This window comes from Theropithecus gelada, chromosome 6, assembly GCF_003255815.1.
Source record: "Theropithecus gelada isolate Dixy chromosome 6, Tgel_1.0, whole genome shotgun sequence".
NCBI classification, from domain to species: Eukaryota; Metazoa; Chordata; class Mammalia; order Primates; family Cercopithecidae; genus Theropithecus; species Theropithecus gelada.
The window spans coordinates 67,075,492-67,098,173 of record NC_037673.1 but is presented as its reverse complement, the minus strand read 5'-3'; the positions used below and the strand labels follow the sequence as shown (position 1 = coordinate 67,098,173).

At 43.5% G+C, this 22,682-nt stretch overlaps 1 protein-coding gene across 2 annotated transcripts in view; it reads right to left on the bottom strand.

Annotated features, from left to right (window-relative positions):
• Positions 1-21,610, bottom strand: part of MCCC2 (methylcrotonoyl-CoA carboxylase 2) — a 70,680-nt gene extending 49,070 nt beyond the window's left edge. For both annotated transcript variants that reach the window (XM_025389112.1, XM_025389113.1), the window contains exons 1-6: positions 21,332-21,610; positions 15,460-15,526; positions 10,852-10,936; positions 7,781-7,882; positions 4,904-5,031; positions 3,387-3,499 (exon numbers count right to left, since the gene is read on the bottom strand). In XM_025389112.1, the coding sequence (XP_025244897.1) occupies positions 3,387-3,499; positions 4,904-5,031; positions 7,781-7,882; positions 10,852-10,936; positions 15,460-15,526; positions 21,332-21,460 (624 nt within the window). In that variant the 5' untranslated portion in view covers positions 21,461-21,610. The remainder of the gene's footprint in view (positions 1-3,386; positions 3,500-4,903; positions 5,032-7,780; positions 7,883-10,851; positions 10,937-15,459; positions 15,527-21,331) is intronic.
• Between the last annotated feature and the right edge of the window lie 1,072 nt (positions 21,611-22,682).

Sequence of the window (22,682 nt, the reverse complement as noted above, 5' to 3'; positions counted from 1 at the left end):
AAAGTACTGGGATTATAGGCATGAGCCACCATGCCCAGCCCTAATATTTTTAAAAAACAAAAATAAAATAAGTGAAAGGAAGATAGATATTCAGTCAAATGCCCTTCAGATATTTTGAGTTTTTTTATCATAAGCAGGTATTGCTTATTCCAAGAAGTATGTACACTTTTGATTTTTAAAAGATCTGATTTTAAAGCACTTCAAACTTCAAAGTTCCACAGGAATAGAGACTTCAGCTGACAGCAGAAAGACACAGCAAAGAACATGTTAGATGATAAGGGGCTATAGCGCTTAAATAGTAGCCTCCCCCGACAAATGACAAAAAGATAGAGCCATATCCTAATCCCCAGAATCTGTAAAGGTGGTCTTATTTGAAAAAGGTATCTTTGCAGATATAATTAAGAATCTTGTGGCCGGGCGCGGTGGCTCAAGCCTGTAATCCCAGCACTTTGGGAGGCCGAGGCGGGTGGATCACGAGGTCAGGAGATCGAGACCATCCTGGCTAACATGGTGAAACCCCGTCTCTACTAAAAATACAAAAAACTAGCCGGGCGTGGTGGCGGGCGCCTGTAGTCCCAGCTACTCGGAGGCTGAGGCGGGAGAATGGCGTGAACCCGGGAGGTGGAGCTTGCAGTGAGCCGAGATCGCGCCACTGCACTCCAGCCTGGGCGACAGAGCGAGACCCCGTCTCAAAAAAAAAAAAAAAAAAAAAAAAAAAAAAAGAATCTTGTGGATTACCTGGGTGGTCCTTAAATCCAATGACAAGTGTTCTTATAAGACAGAGAAGGAGAAGACCCAGATACCCAGAGAAGGTCATGTGCAGATGGAGGCAGATATGGGAGGGAGGTAGCCATAAGCCAGGGGAATACCTGGAGCCACCAGGAGCTGGAAGAGGTTAGGAAAGGAACAGAATGTCCCCTGGAAGCACAGCCCCGCTGCCACCTTGACTGCAGAGTTATGGCTTCCAGAACTTCACAGAATAAATTTATGTTAGCCAAGCATGGTGGCTCACGCCTATAAGCCCAGCTACCCGCAAGGCTAAGGTGGGAGGATCGTCTGAGGCCAGCAGTTCAAGACCAGCCTGAGCAACATATCCAGACATTCATCTCTAAATAAATACATAAATTTCTGTTGTTTTAAGCCACGCTATTTGTGATCATTTGTTACAACAGCCCTAGGAAACCAATAAAAGGTAAGCTATAAAAATTATAACACCAGGCCCAGCATGTTGGCTCAGGCTTATAATCCCAGCACATTGGGAGGCTGAGGCAGAAGGATTGCTTGAGGCCAAGAGTTTGAGACCAGCCTGGCCAACATAGCAAGATCCTGTTTCTCCAAAAGATAAAATTATAATACCAGATTAAATGAAGATCATAATAAGAATTTCATATAGACAATGCAATGGCCATCTGTGCAAAAGTAAGCAAAGCCGAAGTTTCTATTTAGATAAATAAAGCATAAAGGTAGGCAAGGTCACTGTGTAACAGTAAAATATACCATAAACAATTACAATCAACGATAGAAAAATCAAAAAGATATACAATAATTGCAAGTGTAGATTAATTAATCAGAATATTAATAAAAATATGACAAACTTAAGAAATCCTATAAGGAAATGAAAACACAGTAGCAGCATCTGTATTATAAATATTCCAACGATGCAAAAAAGATTACAGAATAACAAACATCCATTGGCCTAATACCTAGTCTTAATAAATCTTGACATTAGGCAAAATTTACTTCAGATCTTTTTTTTAAGGAATAACGTATTTGGTCGGGTGCGGTGGCTCACGCCTGTTATCCCAGCACTTTGGGAAGCCGAGGCAGGCAGATCATGAGGTCAGGAGATTGAGATCATCCTGGCTAACACGGTGAAAATCCATCTCTACTAAAAATACAAAAAATTAGCTGGGCGTGGTGGTGGGTGCCTGTAGTCCCAGCTATTCAGGAGGCTAAGGCAGGAGAATGGCGTGAACCTGGGAGGCAGAGCTTGCAGTGAGCCGAGATTGCGCCACTGTACTCCAGCCTGGGCGACAGAGCGAGACTCTGTCGCAAAAAAAAAAAAAAAAAAAAAAAAAAGGAATACAGTGTTTGAGATATAGCTGAAGTGCCTGTCTATCTCCTACCTCATCCCTGTCTCCTCCTTCCCACCTCAGAGGCAACCACTGTTCTAAAGCTGAGTGTATCACTCCCACGTGCATATTTGTACACAAATAATATACAGTAGGATTTGATGTATTTAACCTTTACATACATAGTAATTAGCTGTACATTGATTCTAGTATTTTTTTACTCAATCTACTTTTTGAGACTTATGTTGACAGATGCAATTTTAGTTCATTCCTTTTAACAGATAAAACTGTATTATTAATCTCCCATTAATGGACAGTTAGGCTATTCTCTAACTTTTGCTCTAACAAACAATGCTACAATGAATTTTTCTTTTCTTTTCTTTTTTTTTTTTTTTTTTTGAGACAGGGTCTCATTCTGTTGCCCAGGCTGGAGTGCAGTGGTGCAACCACAGCTCGCTGTAGCCCCAAACTCCCAGGCTCAAGTGATTCTCCTACCTCAGCGTCCTGAAAGCTGGAACCACAGGCATGTGCCATACCACGCTCGGCTAATTTTTTATTTTTTTGTAGAGACGGGGTCTCCCTATGTTGCCCAGGCTGGTCTCTCACTCCTGGGCTCAAGTGATCCTCTCACTTCAGCCTCCCGAAGTGCTGGGATTTCAGGCACAAGCCACGGTGCCCAGGCATGAACTCTTCTAAGTATCTCTTCATGCATATTTTAGAGTTTCCCTAGGGTATAGCCCTAGAAAAGGAATTACTGGAGCCCTTTCTTTTTAAACCCTGTTTTCCTTTTAAAAACCTGTTTTTTGTTTGTTTGTTTGTTTGAGATGGAGTCTCGTTTCGTCACCAGGCTGGAGTGCAGTGGCACAATTTCAGCTCACTGCAACCTCCGCCTCCCAGGTTCAAGCAATTCTCCTGCCTCAGTCTCCCAAGTAGCTGGGACTACAGGCACGTGCCACCATGCCCAGCTAATTTTTTGTGTTTTTAGTAGAGATGGGGTTTCACCGTGTTAGCCAGGATAGTCTCGATCTCCTGACCTCATGATCCGCCCACCTCGGCCTCCCAAAGTGCTGGGATTACAGGAGTGAGCCACCGCACCTGGCCTAAAACCTGTTTTAATAATCGTATTACAACATAGGAATATTCCTACAGTTAATAAAAGGCTCTAGTTGGAGACAACCTTAAGATACTCTCTGTGGAAAAAGATTAGATTTTGTTTTAAATTCTGTTTTACTTTCAAGCCACCACAGAGTACCTAATTAGTAAAGACATTTGGAGTAAAAAGCACCACTGTACACTTCATTCATGAAAAATTACCTGTGCAATATTTTTAGAAGACATAATTGCCTGATTATAGAACAAACGGCCAAAGTGGTCTCGATCTGCAAACACATCAGCTTGTCGAGGTAAGTATGCTCCTCCCGAATCAGCTGAAGACAAGGAAAATGAGAAAAATAAGTATCTCTATGAACAAAATGTGCTACACAGAGGGAAACTTGTATCACTGACAGCATTGGTTCTTAGTCACATTCACAAAAAACTTGCCCTGTTTTTCTAAACTATTATAGAGCCTCGTTCTCCAAACCCCCAATACAGCCAAAAGGATTCATTGCCCCAAACCCATTAGGCTTTCCTATCTCTGTGCAAAATTCTCCTTGAAATATTTAGAACATTCTCTCCTTTGAGGACCAGCTAAAGCCCCAGAAACATCATAAATTCTTGAAGAGTTAAGGTGGAAAAGTCTCTTTCCTTCTTCTAAACCAATACAAAAACCATCTACAGAATTCATATAACAATTTATACATATTGCCTTCTGATACTGTTTTTATTGCAGATTGGAGTGGTGGGTACATATGTCAGCTGCGTTCAAAGCAGAGCTCATTACTCCACAGCTGTGTGATTACAGGTGTGTTTCCTAGCCATCCTATGCCTCGGTTTCCTTACCCATGAAATGAAGATAACAAAAGGAGCCATATCATATATTAGGACGACTTGAAAAATGTATAGAAAGCACTTTGTTCATAATCTGCAACCATTAAATCTTTTGTTGGTTGCACATTATATGCTGTGTCCAATTCATTATGAGCTCGCTGAAGACAGAGACAACAAAATCCTCCTCACTGTATCCCCTATAATGACCGGCACAGCACCTGCAAGCAGCTGGGCCTCATTTGCTATTTTCTCTATGTGCAGAGCAGTTCGTATTGTGGGTTAACCAGGTAAATTCAATTTCACAGGACAAACAAAAACAAAAAATACCTCTACATCAGTACCCGTTCAAATACCTGCATAAATGACCAACATATGTTGGAATTTTACCAGACTAACCCAATATCCAGGAAAGGCCCCTTTTAAACTGCTTTGCTTTCAGGTTCTTTGATTTAAATGTATTCTAATTTCAAATATAAGTTTACTTTCATTGGAAATTAAATTTACTTTAAATTACATCTGCTCAAATTATATAATACTTGAACATCTAACACAGTACCTGGCACTCAAGAGATCTATAAATATTGACTATTTTTTTTCACAGTTTGAATCCATAAGGTTAAAAGAAAAACAGAATCTAGAGAACAAAAATTTTTAAAAAACCACACAACGTGTAGAGAAAAAAACTGGCATGCATCAAAATGTCTATTATGCACTAGCACTATGAGCAGTTCCTGGTTACTTTCCCCCAGAGTTTTCAGCAAAGAACTTGTGTTTCCTTTTAATTATGGGAGAAATCAACACATTTTAAAAATACCCATCCCAAATGTAATACATACAGCCTTCCCAAGTATCTTGCATTTTACCAGCTAATAATAGTGTATTTCACCACTCTTGTGACTTGCCTAAGTAGATGCAGGGGAGCCTGTTTTGCATGGCAATTTCTTGTGCCCGTAATTGTTTTTTCACAGTCACTGGGTAGTAGGTACCTCCTTTGACAGTGGCATCATTGGCAATAATCATGCATTCTACTCTAAAAGGCAGAAATTTCATTGGAGAGAGAATTTAAGAGATTTCTTCAAAACTAATTACATTCATTACAAGACACCCCAATACGACCTTCAACTTCCAGTACACATTACTATTAACATCCATTAGCAGGCAACAGTCTTAGGACATAAATGCAAGCTTTAATCACAGTTCACATATTCATTTATATAATACAAAATGAATACTTTTAACAAGTTTATAAACTCATACTTGGTTTTTGAAGAGTCATCGGTCCTAGATTAGTAATGAAAAACTAACAACCTAAGCCATGTGTCATAAAGGTTCTTTGAATGAAAGGGTCCTAACAAGACGATAACAATGAAAACAAAAAATCCAAGTCTCAAGGGAAAAGAATTTCCTCATAATAAGCCTTCAAAGTCTCCTTTTAGGAGGGTATTTTGCAAAAATGAAAACTGACCTATAGTAGTAAGATTTATTTTTTGTATTTTTGTTCTTCAACATTACAGCCCCATGGTTTTCTATAAAACTAAAAGTAGTCTAAAATATAACGTTTATCTTGCATGAAGTCAGAATGAATGCAAACTTTAAAATAATATACTGAAAACACGTGAAAGGTGTACTGAGTCATCAACAGTGCCCTTTCTCACCATAGCCAGTCTACTGGGTATGAGTCACAAAGAGCAGGGCGGCCAACAACAATGGCTGGTTGGGGAAACTGCACAGCACTGGCAGGAAACCTTAAGGTCAGAGGTACCCTTGAAATCTGAGATGACAACAGCGTGCTCTTTACAAAATTCAATTTTCTTTATGTTTATGATGTTTGTGTTACCTCACTTTATGCTGCCTACAACTCTAAAGAGTGAGTCATTAAATCCCCGCTGAAAATAGAGAACGGCAACTGAACACCCAGCACAGGGTAGTGTTGGGCTTCTCATACTAGGATATGTGGCCAGCAGGGCTCACCACAAGACAAACAGGACTCTTCTTTGAGCGTCAATTTTATTCCCTAGGTCATATAAAACCTTTTTCTGCACTGCAATGAACATTTTATAGAGTAGAATGCAAACTTTTAATGATTTAACATTAAACGAACTAGACCTCAAAGGAAATGCAGGCTTCTCATAGGTTGCTGGGCCATAACCTCACACTCCAGCGTGTGTGCTCACACTTCCTACCACTGGGGGTGCTACGCTAGAAAGTTTAAGAAGCTCTGGTACTGGAAAGAGGCCAGGCTGTGAAGTCAAAGTGAGACTGAAATCCTGGCTCCGCCAACTTGCTAGATATGTGACCATGGACAAGGGACACAGCCATATTTGCTTGTCTATTAAAGGTCACAGACCTATTACAGAATGAGAAATCAAATTGGCCCACAAAAATACTAGATTGCATATCTATTGGTTTTGCCTACCCAGAATCTATTATTTTGGCAACAAAAGTAAACTTTCTTTCAGAAACTGCCTCTTACCTTTAATCCAGGTGGGTCAAGTAGGTCTGACCCCAGAGCCCACCTTAAAGGGGGGCACAGGGACCAGGTCTTTCTACCCAGAGTTCCCACTGAGGTTCGGCAATGGGACGGGGTCTAAGCCTAAGCGGATCTTGCCTTCCACTGCAGCTGCTAAACTTAGAGAATATAAACCAGGAACTGCCTATGACCATCGCTGCCTCTGGATTTTGGGGGCTGCCTAGCAACAAAGCTGACACACAGCAAGTCAGGGCCAGGAGCAGAAAACAGCCTGGGACCTAATAATACCTAAGACCATTTGAGCTCCCAGATCCAGCCATGCCCAGACTCTACCAGATAAGAGAACCAATATATTCGCTTTTTTGCTTAATTTGAGCAAACCCAGTTCATCTGTCATTTGTAAGAGAAAGAGTAGTGATGATATAAACCATTCAACAACAATTTTTATGTAAAAAAGGTCAATTTGAATTATAATGAAGGCCAGGGCAGTGGCTCATGCTTATAATCCCAGCATTTTGGGAGGCCAAGGCAGGAAGATCACTTGATGCCAGGAGTTTGAGGCTACAGTAAGCTATGATCATGCCACTGCATTCCAGCCTGGGCAACAGAGTAAGACCCCAACTCAAAAAAAAAAAAAAATTATAATGATGTGCTAGCCTATATTCAACATCGTTTGAGCCCAGAAGTTCAAGATTAGCCTAGGCAACAGAGCAAGACACTGTCTCTAAAAAAAACAAAAAAGGAAAAGAAAGAATCTATAATTAAGTGCTACTTTATACCTATTAAATGATTGAATTTTTTTCAGCCATAATATCTAATACTAGAGCATCTCTAGTGAAAAGATAAAGACTGGTCTCCTTCCATGACCTTGTCTCCATGGAAAGAAATCTTTTTTATTTTTTTTTTGAGACAGAGTCTTGCTCTGTCACCAGGCTGGAGTGCAGTGGCTTGATCTCAGCTCACTACAACCTCCACCTCCCAGGTTCAAGCGATTCTCCTGCCTCAGCCTCCCGAGTAGCTGGGACTACAGGTGTGTGCCACTATGCTGGCTTATTTTTTTATTTTTAGTACAGACAGGGTTTCACCATGTTGGCTAGCCTGATCTCAAACTCCTGACCTCAGGTAATCCACCCACCTTGGCCTCCCAAACTGCTGGGATTACAGGCATAAGCCACCATGCCCAGCCAGTCCTACATAATATAAATAGCATATAAATCGCATGCTAATATGCAAAGTGAGTGCTGGATGCCTGTGCCTCATCAAAGTCTTCTTCTTAACCTACATTATGAAGCACAGGTAGAATACTCACCCTGATACTCTTCCAATGCCTGTAATAATGCCACCTCCAGGCACCTCCTCATTGTCATATAACTGGTAACCTGCAAACTGGGATAATTCCAGAAATGGAGACCTAAAGGGAAGAAAGGATGCTGTTTGAATTAATGTCATTAAAAACTACACATTTAAACAGTTACACACGGAAAAGGAAAAGATTTTTCCTCAATGGGACAATGTTTCAAATACACACGTTATACATAAAATCTATTTTTAAAAATCTAAAATGGTTGTGGTGGCTCAGGTCTGTAATCCCAGTTACTCAGGAGGCTGACAGAAGAGGATTGTTTGAGGCCAGGAGGTGGAGGCCAGCCAGGACAACATAGTGAGACCCCGTCTCTTTTTTTTTTGAGATGGAGTCTCACCCTGTCACCCAGGCTGGAGTGCAGTGGCGCGATCTCAGCTCACTGCAACCTTCACCTCCTGGGTTCAAGCGATTCTCCGGCCTCAGCCTCCCGAGTAGCTGGGATTACAGGCATGCGCCACCACGACCAGCTAATTTTTTGTATTTTTAGTAGAGACAAGGTTTCACCATGTTGGCCAGCCTGGTCTCAAACTCCTTACCTGAAAGTGATCTGCCCACCTCAGCCTCACAAAGTGCTGGGATTACAGGCGTGACCCACCGTGCCCAGCTGAGACCCCATCTCTTAAAAACTTTTGGAGGTAGGTGGGGTGGGTCACGCCTGTAATCCCAACACTTTATGGGGCTCATGTGGGTGCACTGCTTGAGCCCAGGAGTTCGAGACCAGCCTGAGCAACATGGGGAAATCCCATCTTTAAAAAAAAATTTTTTTAACATAGCTGGGCAGGATGGCACACGCCTGTGGTCCCAACTACTTGGAAGGCTGAGGTGGAAGAATCACTTGAGCCTAGGAGGTCAAGGCTGCAGTGAGCTGTGACTGTGCTACTGCACTCCAGCCTGGGCAACGGAAAAAACAAATAAACGGCCAGGCACGGTGGCTCATGCCTATAATCTCAGCACTTTGGGAGGCCGAGACAGGTGGATCACCTGAGGTCAGGAGTTTGAGACCAGCCTGGATAACATGGTGAAACCCCGTCTCTACTAAAAATAAAAATAAAAATAAAATAAAATAAATTAGCCAGGCATGTTGGCACCTGCCTATAATCCCAGCTACTCAGGAGGCTGAGGCAGGAGAATCACCAGAATCCAGAAGGCAGAGGTTTCAGTGAGCCAAGATGGCGCCACTGCACTCCAGCCTGGGCAACAGAGCAAGGCTCCATCTCAAAAAATTAATTAATTAATTAATTAATAAAAATAAAAATCCTTTCTAAGTGCCAGGCTCTCTTCTAAGAGCTTTAGAAACACTCACTTACAGCATGGCGTGGTGGCTCATGCCTGTAATCCCGGCACTTTGGGAGGCCGAGGTGGGCAGATCACGAGGTCAAGAGATTGAGACCATCCTGGTCAACGTGGTGAAACCCCGTCTCTACTAAAAATACAAAAATTAGCTGGGCATGGTGGTGCACACCTGTAATCCAGCTACTTGGGAGGCTGAGGCAGAAGAATTTCTTGAACCCAGGAGGTGGAGGTTGCAGTGAACCAAGATCGCGACAGTGCACTCCAGCCTGGCGACAGAGTGAGACTCCGTCTCAAAAAAAAAAACAAAAAAACAAAAAAAAAACACTCACTCATGTCCTCCTTAGAACCACCTTCTGAGATGGATCCTATTGTGACCCTGGTTTACTGATGAGGAAACTGAAACACACAGAGATCAAGCCACTTGTCTAAGGTTACACAGTAAGTAAGTAGCAGAGCCGGGAGCTTCATAAGCAATCTTGCTCCAGGGGCCAGGCTCTCAACCACCAGTCTGCCTCTCACTTACTTACATGGTCAAGATACATTAGGAGGGAAAAAAGAGGGTTGGTTACAAAACAGCAAATTTAGCATGATTTCATTTTTGTTTTTTAAAAATGTAGGTGTCTGGTATATATATGCATACAAATGGCCTGGAAGGATAATAGACTAGGTGTTAACAGTGCTGTCTCCAGGTTGGATGTGTGTGCACATGTCAGGAGAAAAAACACTTTGAGAGTTTTCACTTACCCCTCTCTCCCCCTTGTACCCCATATCCAATCCTTCAGGAAATCCTGTTGGGTTGGCTCTGTCTTCACAATACAACCAGAACCCTGCACTCCTACCACCACCACTACCACCACCCTAGGCCGAGTCCCTATCATGTCTCCCTCAAATCCCTGCAATCGCCCTCTAACTGGTCACAGGGCTTCCACCCTTGCTGCTGCGTCTACTCACAACACAGCAGCCAGAATCACTCTTTTAAGCTATGTCAGATCATAATCATCTCCTGTTCAAAACCCTACAATAGCTCCCCATTTCTCCCATGGTGAAAACCAAAACCTTTACGATAACCCACAAGGCCATACAAGATCTGACCCATCTCCTACTCCTCTCCCCTCCCTCCCTCCACCACAACCACCCCAGCCTTCTGGCTGCCCCTTGAGCATACCAGCATTATCTGGCACACTCCCACCTCGGGGCCTTTGCACTGGCCGTTCCCACTGCCTGAAACACTCTTTCCCCAGAGAGTTACAAGGCTCTCTCTCTCTCTCTCTCTCCTCCTCCTTCAAATCTTCACTCAGACATCACCTTCTCAATGAGGCCTACCTTGGCACCACCCCTTAAAACTGCAACTTGCCCCATATCTTCCTCTCCTTTACTCTGGGCTACCTTTTCTTTTTCTCATGATATTTATCACTTACTAACACACTACAGAAGTTACAATCTTTACTGTTGTTTTCTGTCTCCCTTTGCTATGATGTAAACTCCAGTAGGGCAAAGATCTGCATCTGTTTTGGTCACTGATATATCACTAGTACCTGACACATAGTAGGCTCTCAATAAATACATCAACACGTAGTGCTTGACACATAGTAGGCTCTCAATAAACACGTGTTCCTGAATCTTACGATAAGAACTAGAATTCAAAATAACTGATTTACAAGACTGTCTAATAAAGTACCATGGAACAGAGAACACTCTGAGTCAGTACTTGGCTGTGTACACACCCTGGGTCTATGAGATTGTCAATTCTTTCTCTGGGCAATAGTTTTCCTCTTGATATGTGAAGTGCTCGGGCTTTCTCACCACCACCTATGATAAAAACATGATTAGATTAGATTAGATTGACACGATAAAAAGGTCTCAATGCCAGAGAAACGTAATACTTAATCCAAAATATAGCACTTTTTAAAAGTTCAACATATCCTCTGAGAAAAGGCTAATCACTCACTCAACTCACAAGTTGCCAGTTTTCTGAAGTAATTATAAAAACTGGTATTAAAAAAAAATCAATCTATCCCTGATTGTAGAGTATATACTAGAGTCTATGTTCTGCATTCACTAGTAGTTATTCAAATTACAGAGTATTTTCTCCGCAGCTCACATATTGCAAATATTGCCTCATCTCCGCCACATTTATTACATACATGCTATGATAGATCTGGAAAATTCCTATCTTCATTTGTACCAGGTAAAAATATAATTTTAGAGATTACTTCCATGATAAGTGCAGTAAATTTACCTAAAGAAGACATTAGTGATCTGTAACTTTGTAGGCTTGCAACTGGGCGAATTGAACACTTTAGCAATTTAAAAGTCCCTTACTTGACTCAGAGATTGTCTTCAGTGCTTCTCAACATTGCTCACATCATGACAGACAAAAAAAATTATAACTGAAGAGCCCACAGGGGTATTCTTGGGAATATCTATAACCCACTCTCGGCAAACCAAGGTAATGGAGCAAGAACAAAAGTATCAAATTGTACCTTTAATAATGAAAAACTAGTTTATTTTTATTGGTGCCCAAGAATTTCATCTTAATATAGTCTTTGTCTAATGAAATGTTCAGCTATTTCAGAAAGTTATTTCTTTGTTTATTTAGGCAAGAAAATAATTTCAAACAATCTTCCATGTAGGATTTTTTTTTTTTTTTTGGAGACAAAATTTACTCTGTCATCCAGGCTGGAGTGCTGTGGTGCCATCATGGCTCACCACAGCTTTGAACTCCTAAATTCAAGTGATCCTCTCACCTCAGGCTTCCCAGCAGCTAGGACTACAGGCACGTAGTCCCAGCTAAATTTTTGTGATGAGGTCTCACTATGTTGCCCAGGCTGGTTTCAAACACCTGGCTTCATGCAATTCTCCTGCCTTGACCTCCCAAAGTGCTGGGATTACAGGCATGAGCCACTGCACACAGCCTTTCTTTGTTTTGACACAGGGTCCTGCTTGGTCATCGAGGCTGGAGTGCAGTGGCGTGGTCACAGCTCACTGTAACCTCAAGATCAGACTCAAGCAGCCTTTCCGCCTCAGCCTCCCAAAGTGCTGGGATTACAAGTGTGGGCCACCACACCCGGCTATGACCTTATTTTTCAAACCTGGACTCTGCTATACCCGAAAGGAATTTTTTCTTCCCTGAAGAGATACATAGCATATTTTTAAGATTAAATCTGCCTTTAGGTTGCCAAGAAAATTGTATCACATGTGTAATCTTCTTTTAAAATGAAAATACTTCTGGGAGGGAAAGACAGACTTCTGTACAAGATAGTGTGAGTTAAGTCAAATTGCTTTTCTCTTTTCTCCAACTACTGGCTGAGTCCCTGCTTAGGTGTGTTGAGGGGAGGGGGAGGGAGGGACGAAGAGGTTACAAAGGGCCAAAGAAGCTTTAGGGAATTATATGTTCATTATTTTGATTGCCCAGATGGTTTCATGGGTGTATACACATGTCAAAACTCATCAAATTGCACACTTTAAATAACAGTTTACTGTATGTCAATTATATGTCAATAATCCTGTTTAACTGGTAGACAAAATTATTTGTACACAAAACTCCCACAACGTGCAATTTACTCATGTAACAAACCTGCAAATGTATCCCCAAACCTAAAATAAAAGTTGAAAAGAAAAACAAAATACATACTAAAGGAAAAATGACCTAAGGCACTGCAAGGAAATCCAGATCTGGGTGAAGGTCTTTGGAGAATCAGCGAAAGTGCCCACTAAGCTGCGAGACGGAGAAGGGGAGAAGAGGAGGGTAGGGGTGACAGAGAGGTGTGATAAGACACACTGAAAAAAAAAAAAAGGACTTAACACTGGGCACGGTGGGTCATACGTGTAATCCCAGCACTTTGGGAGGCCGAGGTGGGCAGATCACTTGAGGTCAGGAGTTTGAGACCAGCCTGGACAACATGGTGAAACCCCATCTCTACTAAAACTACGAAAAATTAGCCAGGTTGTGGTGGTGCATGCCTGTAGTCCCAGCTACTTGGGAGGCTGAGGCAAGAGAATCAGTTGAACCCGGGAGGCCAAGGTTGTAGAGAGCCGAGATCGCGCCACTACACTCCAGCCTGAACGACAGAGCAAGACTCCATCTCAGTAAAGAAAAAAAAAAAAAGACTTAAGACAACATCATTCTTTAGCAATTCTGCCTAGAGTGGGGCCTTACAATTTGGAGCAGCTGGTGAATTCTGGTTTTATTAGGAAGAACCAGAAAGAGGGTTATTCTTGATGCAGGCTCACAGAGCACATAATTAAGCTACCTGACATTTAATTCTTGGCAAAACTGTGAAGGCCAAGTTTGTCCTTTCCCCCTTCTCCCTACCTCCTTCCCCAGGGAGTCCGGCTCAGTCCTCTACCCTCCTGTGGCCACCAGACTTCACCAAGGTTCCTCAGCACTCACTATCCCCAGCAGGCACCCAATGCCACAGGACTCCTCACCCTTCCATTGAGTCAAACCCACCATCTTTTTTTTTTTTTTTTTTTTTTTTTAGACCGAGTTTTGCTCCGTCACCCAGGCTGGAGTGCAATGGCACCATCTTGGCTCACTGCAACCTCCGCCTCCCAGGTTCAAACAATTCTCCTGCCTCAGCCTCCTGAGTAGCTGGGATTACAAGCATGTGCCACCACACCGGCTAATTTTGTATTTTTAGTAGAGACAGGGTTTCACCATGTTGGTCAAGCTGGTCTCGAACTCCTGACCTCATGTGATCCGCCTGCCTCGGCCTCCCAAAGTGCTGGGATTACAGGCATGAGCCACCATGCCTGGCCCCAAAACCCACCACCTTAATGTCTAAGGGGGATAGTGGGTTCACCAAATCAAACTCTCAAAATGGACATAACGATTGAGTTATCGCCCCTAACAAAACACATTTTCTTTTCAGCAAGAGCTTGGATTCTTTTTCTGGAGACAACACCTTAATCTAAAATGGCTTCAAAAGTATGAATTCCGTAGCTGGGTACCGGGCACATGTATAGTCTCAGCTACTCGGGAGGCTGAGGCAAGAAGATCACTTGTGCTCCCGACTTCAAGTCCAGCCGGAGCAACAGACTGAGGAGACCCTGTCTCTAAATAAACAAGTAAATAAGCAATTCTAGACCATACTTTCCAAATCCAGTCTTTTTCACTATTTTCATACTCCTGAGATCTAGTATTTAAACTACTCCACTCTAAATGTACAATTTTACATTAAAAGTATTATATATTATTTTAAGTATTATATACCTGTTGATAAAAGTTATCTGAAACAGTCAATCAAATATGAAGAATTCTTTCCATCTGAGATTCAGCACTTAGGGAAGAAATATTAAACACCTACTAAGAAATCACTGGCCAGAAATCACTGGCCAGGTATGGTGGCTCACACCTGTAATCCCAGCACTTTGGGAGGCCAAGACGGGAGGATCGCTTGAGCCAGGGGTTTGAGGCCAGCCTGGCAATAGAGCAAGAACTCATCTCTTAAAAAAAATAATAATAATAAAAATTAAAAATAAATTATTTATTCATAAAATTTATGAATTTAAATCTTTAATTCCCCCCCCCCCAAAAGTGGTAGTATTCTATGAAGAGAAACTGGCCAAGTAATACAAAAAATAAAATTAAATGCCTGCATACCAACAAATGCATAGTCTTAAGAGTCAAAAGCTCAGTCAGGAGTAGTGGCTCACGTCTAATTGCAGCACTTTGGGAGGCCAAGGCAGATGGATTACTTGACATCAGGAGTTCCAAATCAGCCTGGCCAACGTGGTGAAACCTTGTCTCTATTTTAAAAACACAAAAATTAGACGGGCATGGTGGCAGGCACCTGTAATCCCAACTACTTGGGAGGCCGAGGCAGAAGAATTGCTTGAATCCAGGATGCGGAGGTTGCAGTAAGCTAAGATGGCACCACTGCACTCCAGCCTGGGCAACGGAGCAAGACTCCACCTCAAAAAAAAAAAGTCAAGGCCGGGCGCGGTGGCTCAAGCCTGTAATCCCAGCACTTTGGGAGGCCGAGATGGGCGGATCACGAGGTCAGGAGATCGAGACCATCCTGGCTAACACGGTGAAACCCCGTCTCTACTAAGAAATACAAAAAATAGCCGGGCGAGGTGGCGGGCGCCTGTAGTCCCAGCTACTCGGGAGGCTGAGGCCAGAGAATGGCGTGAACCCGGGAGGCGGAGCTTGCAGTGAGCTGAGATCCGGCCACTGCACTCCAGCCTGGGCTACAGAGCGAGACTCCGTCTCAAAAAAAAAAAAAAAAAAGTCAAAAGTTTAATTCCAGTAGTTTTTCCCAAAACCAATAACTATTTTAGGACATCTTAAGTAAAGGCATAAACTGAGGAATAAATGCTGTGTTTACCTAGTTTTATATGCTCCACTCGTTCATGGAGCTGATTTACTAGTGCTTTCATCTGCTCGTAGTTCTCCTAAAACAGAAATAGAGGAGATGGGGGAGAGAAATATTAGAAAGCAATTCCTTTTTACCAAAATAAAGGTTAAAAAAAAAAAACAAAACACAGTGGTCTGTGCCAACTCTGTGTGGCCGCCACACTGGGCCACCCCTATCCATGGCAGCCACACTGGACCACTGGATCCTATGGAAAAGATTCACCCCTGCCTGTCTTGTTCAAGGTCTTCTTCACCACCCCACTTGTCCATCTCTCCAAATCTTACCCCTCTGTAAGCCTAATTCATGTTTTATCTCATCTTCAACTCTACTTCTGGCCACTCCTACTCCATTTAACATCTTTCTTCCTTAAACATCTTCTGAACTTAAATTGATCTCTATTTGTTTTCCTATTTTAAGGAATATAAGCTTTTTGAAGTTTAGAATACCATCTTATTTTTCCTGTCCCATCAGTCACTATCTGAGATTCCAACCAATGCTTGCTTACTGACAAAGTACAGTTGTAAAAACAAATCCCAGAGGGAAACAAAGGATCCTATTTTTATTTTTAATTTTGTATTTTTATTTTTTGGGTCAGAATCTCACTCTGTTGCCCAGGCTGGAGTGCAATGGTGCGATCTTGGCTCACTGCAACCTCCACCTCCTGAGATCAAGCAATTCTCCTGCCTGAGCCTCCCAAGTAGCTGGGACTACAGGTGTGTGCCACCACGCCCAGCTAATTATTATATTTTTAATAGAGACTGGGTTTCACTATGTTGGCCAGGCTGATCTCGAACTCCTGACCTCAAGTGATTCGCCCACCTCAGCCTCCCAAAGTGCTGGGATTACAGGTGTGAGCCACCGCACCTGGCCAGGGATCCTATTTTGTGTTTTAAAAAGAATAGGCTGGGTGTGGTGGCTCACACCTGTAATCCCAGAGCTTTGGGAGGCAGAGGCAGGAGCATCACTTAAGCCCAGGAGTTCGAGACCAGCCTGAGTAACACAGGGAGACTTCCATCTCTACAAAAAGAATAAAAATAAAAATAATAAAAATTTAAAAATTATCTAGGCATGGTGGTGTGTCCCAGCGACTTGGCCAACTGAGGTGGAAGAATCTCTTGAGCCCAGGGGTTTGAAACTACAGTGAACTAGGATCGTGCCATTGTACTCCAGCCTGGGTGACAGAGTAAGACTCTTTCAAATAAATAAATTATTAAAAAAGAACAAACTCGGCCAGCCGTGGTGGCTCACACCTGTAATCTCAACACTTTAGAAGGCTGAGGCAGGCAGATCACCTAAGGTCAGGAGTTCGAGACCAGCCTGAGCAACATGGAGAAAACCCATCTCTACTAAAAATACAAAATTAGCTGGGCATGGTGGCGCATGCCTGTAATCCCAGCTACTCGGGAGGCTGAGGCAAGAGAATCACTTGAACCCAGGAGGCGGAGGTTGCGGTGAGCCAAGATCATGCCATCGCACTCCAGCCTGGGCAACAAGAGCAAAACTCCATCTCAAAAAAAAAAAAAAAAAAAAAAAGAACAAAACTCTATGCTGGTATGTATTCAGAAATTTTCTAGGTACTACATAAGGAAATATTGACAGTGAGAAGTAGAAAAGAGGTAGAGGGACTAACTTTTAACCTTTCTGTATTTTTAAATTTTCTTTGGTCAGCATATTACTTTCGACCAATACTTAACTAATTATCTTTGAAATTCAGACTTTGGCCCACTAATACATTTTGCCCCCCATGTATTAGCATCTCTTGTTATTTAGTTCCTTCTATTTGACAGAACACTAAGCAACTTCCTAACTGTTCAAACTTAGATGAATATTCAGTCTACAGTATATCTCCATTATTTCCTATTTTCTACAGCTCCAAGAGCTCTGGGGGTCATGATTTCTGCTACATTCTCTTGCTCTGCAAAATCCAGAAAATAAAAAACAAAGAAGTAGCACGGTATTAGGGAAAGAATCAGTTGGAGCTAACACATATATACAGAAATTGTCACCCTACAACAGCAGAAAAAAGTAACTTTGCTCAAGTGCACACGGAACATTCTCCAAGATAAACTACATGTCAGGCCACAAAATAAATTTTAATAAATTTTAAAAGATTGAAATCACACAAAGTATCCTTTTTTTTTGTTGGTTTTTTGTTTGTTTGTTGTTTTGTTTTGAGACGGAGTCTGGCTCTGTCACCCAGGCTGGAGTACACTAGCACAGTCTTGGCTCACTACAACCTCCGCCTCCCGGGTTCAAGCGACTCTCCTGACTCACCCTCCCAAGTAGCTGGGATTACAGGCGTGCGCCACCACACCCAGCTAATTTTTTTTATTTTTTGGTGGAGACAGGGTTTCACCATGTTGGCCAGGCTGGTCTAGAACTCCTGACCTCAAGCGATCCACCAGCCTCGGCCTTCCAAAGCGTTAGGATTACAGGGATGAGCCACCGCACCTGGCCCAAAGTATACTTTCAATTGCAATGGAATTAAACTAGGAATCAATGGCAGAAGGATGACTGGAAAATTCACAAATATATGGAAATTAAACAACGTACTCTTACACAACCAGTGGGTCAAAGAAGAAAAGCAGTCACCCACTGAAGCTGACATTTGCCTGTACAGACTGGGCAACATCTGTGCCAGGCTCAGCCCATCAGACTTAAATCACAGAAGAGCCAGTACTGGCTACAGTTCACCTCCCAGGCAATCCTTTGTCAACCAACCTAGCCTCATTAGCATGAGGCTCACTAACCAAGAGGCAGTGTAGTTTAGTGGCAAAACTAAGTTCAACTTTTAGTTTCCCTACTTACTGATACTGACATTTGGCAAATCTTGTGATCTCTCAGGGCCCCAGGTTGGTGTGTGTGTGTGTGTGTGTGTGTGTGTGTGTGTGTGTGTGTGTGTGTGTGTGTGTGTGTGTGTGTTTAATCACCTACAAAACAACAGTTTCTACAACCTAGTAATTTTCTTGTGAAGCTGAGCAACCACAGCGGTTAGTGCCTGACAGTCATAATGAATTGGAGCCGAGCCACTGACAAGTCCCCACCCCGTCTTTTCAACCATAGAACCCACTTAGGTAGAGCTGGGTGAGTAAGAAGCATTATAGAGCAACAGTTAAGACCCTGGACTCAAGAGTTATGAGCCAGACCACCTGGCTTCAAATTCAGGCTCTGTGTTATCTCAGACAAATTACTTGGACGCTAAATACCACAGTTTTCCCATCTATAAAACAGAAATAACAACTGTACCTACTACACAGGATCATTATGATAAATACATGAGTAAAACCATATAAAGCCTTTAGAAAAATGATGGGAACACTATAACATTTCTGCCATTATTATTACTTATTATAGTTGCAGTTATTTGTAATCAGGAAACACAGCTAAACTGGATCATTCATCCCATTCTCCCCCACCCTCATGGACTTGCTTTGTCTAATATGAGCACACATGAATTTCATCACATGCCAGCAAGAACTTTAAATCCAATTTGTGTTCAGCCTCTTGCTCTTGTGCCTTCGGCCATGAGAAGGGCATGTTTAATTCAGGGCTGCTCTTCAGCCTCAGTCCAGGAATGGGAAGACACGTGGAGCAGACCTGAACCTACCCTGCAGTGGAACAGTCACAGCAGCAACTAACTAACCAAAGGCCACCAACACCAGTGAGAGATTAAGAAACAAAACAAAAACAAGTGAGAGACTAATATTTGCTGTTGTGAGCTACTGAGATTTTTTGATTGTTTGTTACAAAGCGCAACCTAGCAAAACGTGAGTCATACAAAACCCATCACCAAAGCCTTCTCTTTATTAATGGCAGTTCCACCTACCTAAATATTCCGCTCAGTTGGAAAACTCCAAAGTCATCCATTTTCCCCTTCCACTCAGTTATTAACTCTACAGTCTTTGCTCCTCGGGTATCTATGCCCCCCTCCTACATACAATTCTAACTTTGACTCCTTCATCTCAAGACTCAACTCTCCACTGTCACCTAGGTCTAGTTTTTTCCCTACATCAATCCATCCTCCACATTGCCACCACACTGATGATTCTACCATATCCATAGGATCATGCCACTTATCTACTTAAATATTTTAATGGACAACCTGCAAAATGGAATCTAAATGTGGCTTTTGCATGCAAGATCCTCCTCTATCTGGCCCCATAATCAATCAATCCCATCACCAGACACTGTTCAATGAATTCCATGCCCTAGATATGGAATTCAAGTCCTCACACCAGATATCCACTTTCATAACTCAGTATCTATGTTCTCGTAACTCTCTTGGTTTGTACAGTCTTGCCTTCCATCCTGCGCCCTGAACTTGGCCAGCTCTTATCCAAGATTCATCTCACCTTTTACTTCCTATCTGTAGCTTTCTGTAACCACCTTCTCAAGCTTTAGACAACCCTTCTCACACTGTACCACAGTTACCTGCTTTCTTGTCCATATTCCCTACAAAATTATTAGTTCCATTCCTACACATCTATACCAAATATCTAAAATAGTGCCTGGACCACAATAACCACTTAATAATTCTGAATTAAACATTCTGTCCTGACAAATAATTGTGTGTTGTTTGCACTATTTAGATGTTATCTGTATAGGCTTAGAAATCGTGGGAACAGAATGAAATTTTCCAGCTCTGATATTTCACAAGTTTTGAGTTTTTTGGCCTTATATTGGATGCCTCCTAATTCCAAGAAAAGTCACTCAAATATACTGTGGGATATTTTCTATTAACATAACCAAATTTTTTTTTTTGAGACAGAGTTTCCCTCCTGTTGCCCAGGCTGGAGTGCAATGGCACAATCTCAGCTCACTGTAACCTCCGCCTCCCGAGTTCAGGCAATTCTCCTGCCTCAGCCTGCCTCAGCCTCCCAAGTAGCTGGGATTACAGGCACGCACCACCACGCCCAGCTAGTTTTTGTATTTTTAGTAAAGACTGGGTTTCACCACATTGGCCAGGCTGGTCTCGAACTCCTGACCTCAGGTAATCCACCCGCCAGGGCCTCCCAAAGTGCTGGGATTACAGGCGTGAACCACCGGGCCCGTCCATCATAACCAACTTTTAAACTCAAATTTTAAAGTTGTAATTTTTTAATTCAGGGCTGTGTGTAATTCAGGGATATATGTAAGCACAGTGCCACTCTTGGGCTGCTCTAGGCCAGTGGTTCCCAAAGCTGGCTGCCCAAAGTCCCCTAAGGACTTCACTAACAACGTAAACACCGCGACTCCACCTGAGACCCACAAGGTCCAGAGTGGGCGTGGGGCTCAGGCAGCTATTCAACGAGCTCCCCAGGTGACAATTCTAAACCAGGCTTTAAGAACCACTGATTTTTTTGGCCGGGCGCAGTGGCTCACGCCTGTAATCCCAGCACTTTGGGAGGTCGAGGCGGGCGGATCACAAGGTCAGGAGATCGAGACCACGGTGAAACCCCGTCTCTACTAAAAATACAAAAAATTAGCCGGGCGCGGTGGCGGGTGCCTGTAGTCCCAGCTACTCGGGAGGCTGAGGCAGGAGAATGGAGTGAACCCGGGAGGCGGAGCTTGCAGTGAGCCGAGATCGCGCCACTGCACTCCAGCCTGGGCGACAGAGCAAGACTCTGTCTCAAAAAAAAAAAAAAAAAGAACCACTGATTTCAAAGACACAAAGTACAGGGCCAGCTCTAAAAGTGAACTAAACTTTCTTTTATCTGTTAGGCTTTTCTTCTTCAAACTTCACGCGCGTCACAGAATCGACCGTGGCTCCGGACAAGAGAGCAGCAGTTGTTGAAACCTGCCCCTCCTCCACTTGCTTCCTAGCCTGGCACCGGCGGCCAGGCCACCGGGGCGCTCAGCCTACCTGGTAGAGGGCAGAGCCCACGTCCGGCTGCGTGCCCAGCGAGGCCACCGAGTCCCCGTGATAGGCGCGCAGCCCGGCGGGAGAAGCGCGGGCACACGGCCGCAGGATTAACCTCAGGGCGGCCCACATGGCGGCGGGCACCGAGAGAGCGAGAAAGCGGCCCTTGCTGGCCGGGAGCCGGCACTTTCCACTGCTGCTTGCCTGGCTGGGACTGCGGCTGGGTTCGCGTACTGGCAGCCCCAGAGAAGGCCTCTCTGATTCTCAGGCCTGCCCCCACACGTGCCTAAGAGCGCCGCCCGCGATTGGTCAGGCCGTGCCACGCCCCCTGACCCAGCCAATAAGGGACAGAGCTTCAGCCCCGCGAGGTCGCGTCTAGTGCCCAGCTCAGGAAAGCGGGTCTCCGGGGCGGAGCGACCCTCATGTGGCCAACGGGGTCCCCCGAAGCGATGCAGGGCTGAAAGAGCTGAGGTTGGGCTTGGATTGTGGTTGTGTTGAAACAGGGATATATAATATCACGATAGTGACTGTACCTGAGGCAGGAGAATAGGGTCCGGAGGCAGGGAACCTAAGGCTGTCTCACGCTGACTTCCTAGAGCTAAACTCAAAGGAAAACCCTAACTTGCCATGCCTAAGTAACAGAAGGACCAAAGGCTACTCCCTTTGCAAACCCCACACCTTTTCCTCAGGGCAGACAGGAAACTGGCTGTCCCAGACAAACCAGACTTACTACTGGTAGAGTCTTCCTTTGCAACTTTGTAACTTAACTCCAGCCTCTGAATGGTTGCTGTCCACAACCAATCAGACTGACTGGGGGTCCAGTCTTCGTTTGCATAGAAGTATAACTTTGTAACTTCACCCTAGCCTCTGATTGCTTGCTTTTTGCAACCAATCAGGTTTGAGGTGAGCATTAAATGGCCAATAGGAAACTTCTAGTAGGTATTTGGACCCAAGAAGATTCTGTATCCGGGCCCTTGAGCTCTGCTGCGTCCTCTGCCACACTGGAGTGTCCTTTCGTTTTCAGTAAATCCCTGCTTTCGTTCTTTCGTTGCCTCGTTCTTTCTTTGCTTTGCTGGGTGTTTTGTCCAATTCTTTGTTCAAAACGCCAAGAACCTGGACAACTTGGCAGTCACAACCCTTTACCAGTGACACACCAACAACATGGGTGAATCGCACCTAACACGTGCTTGTGTACAGCACAAAAAGCCTCTTGTCCTTTCGCTGGAGACCTTAAAATTCTTCTGATTATTTTTGCTATGTAGTTATTTTTCTTTACTTTTTACTTTTATTTCATTTTTTTGAGACAGGACCTCACTCTGTCGCCCAGGTTGCCATGCAGTAGCACTATCACAGC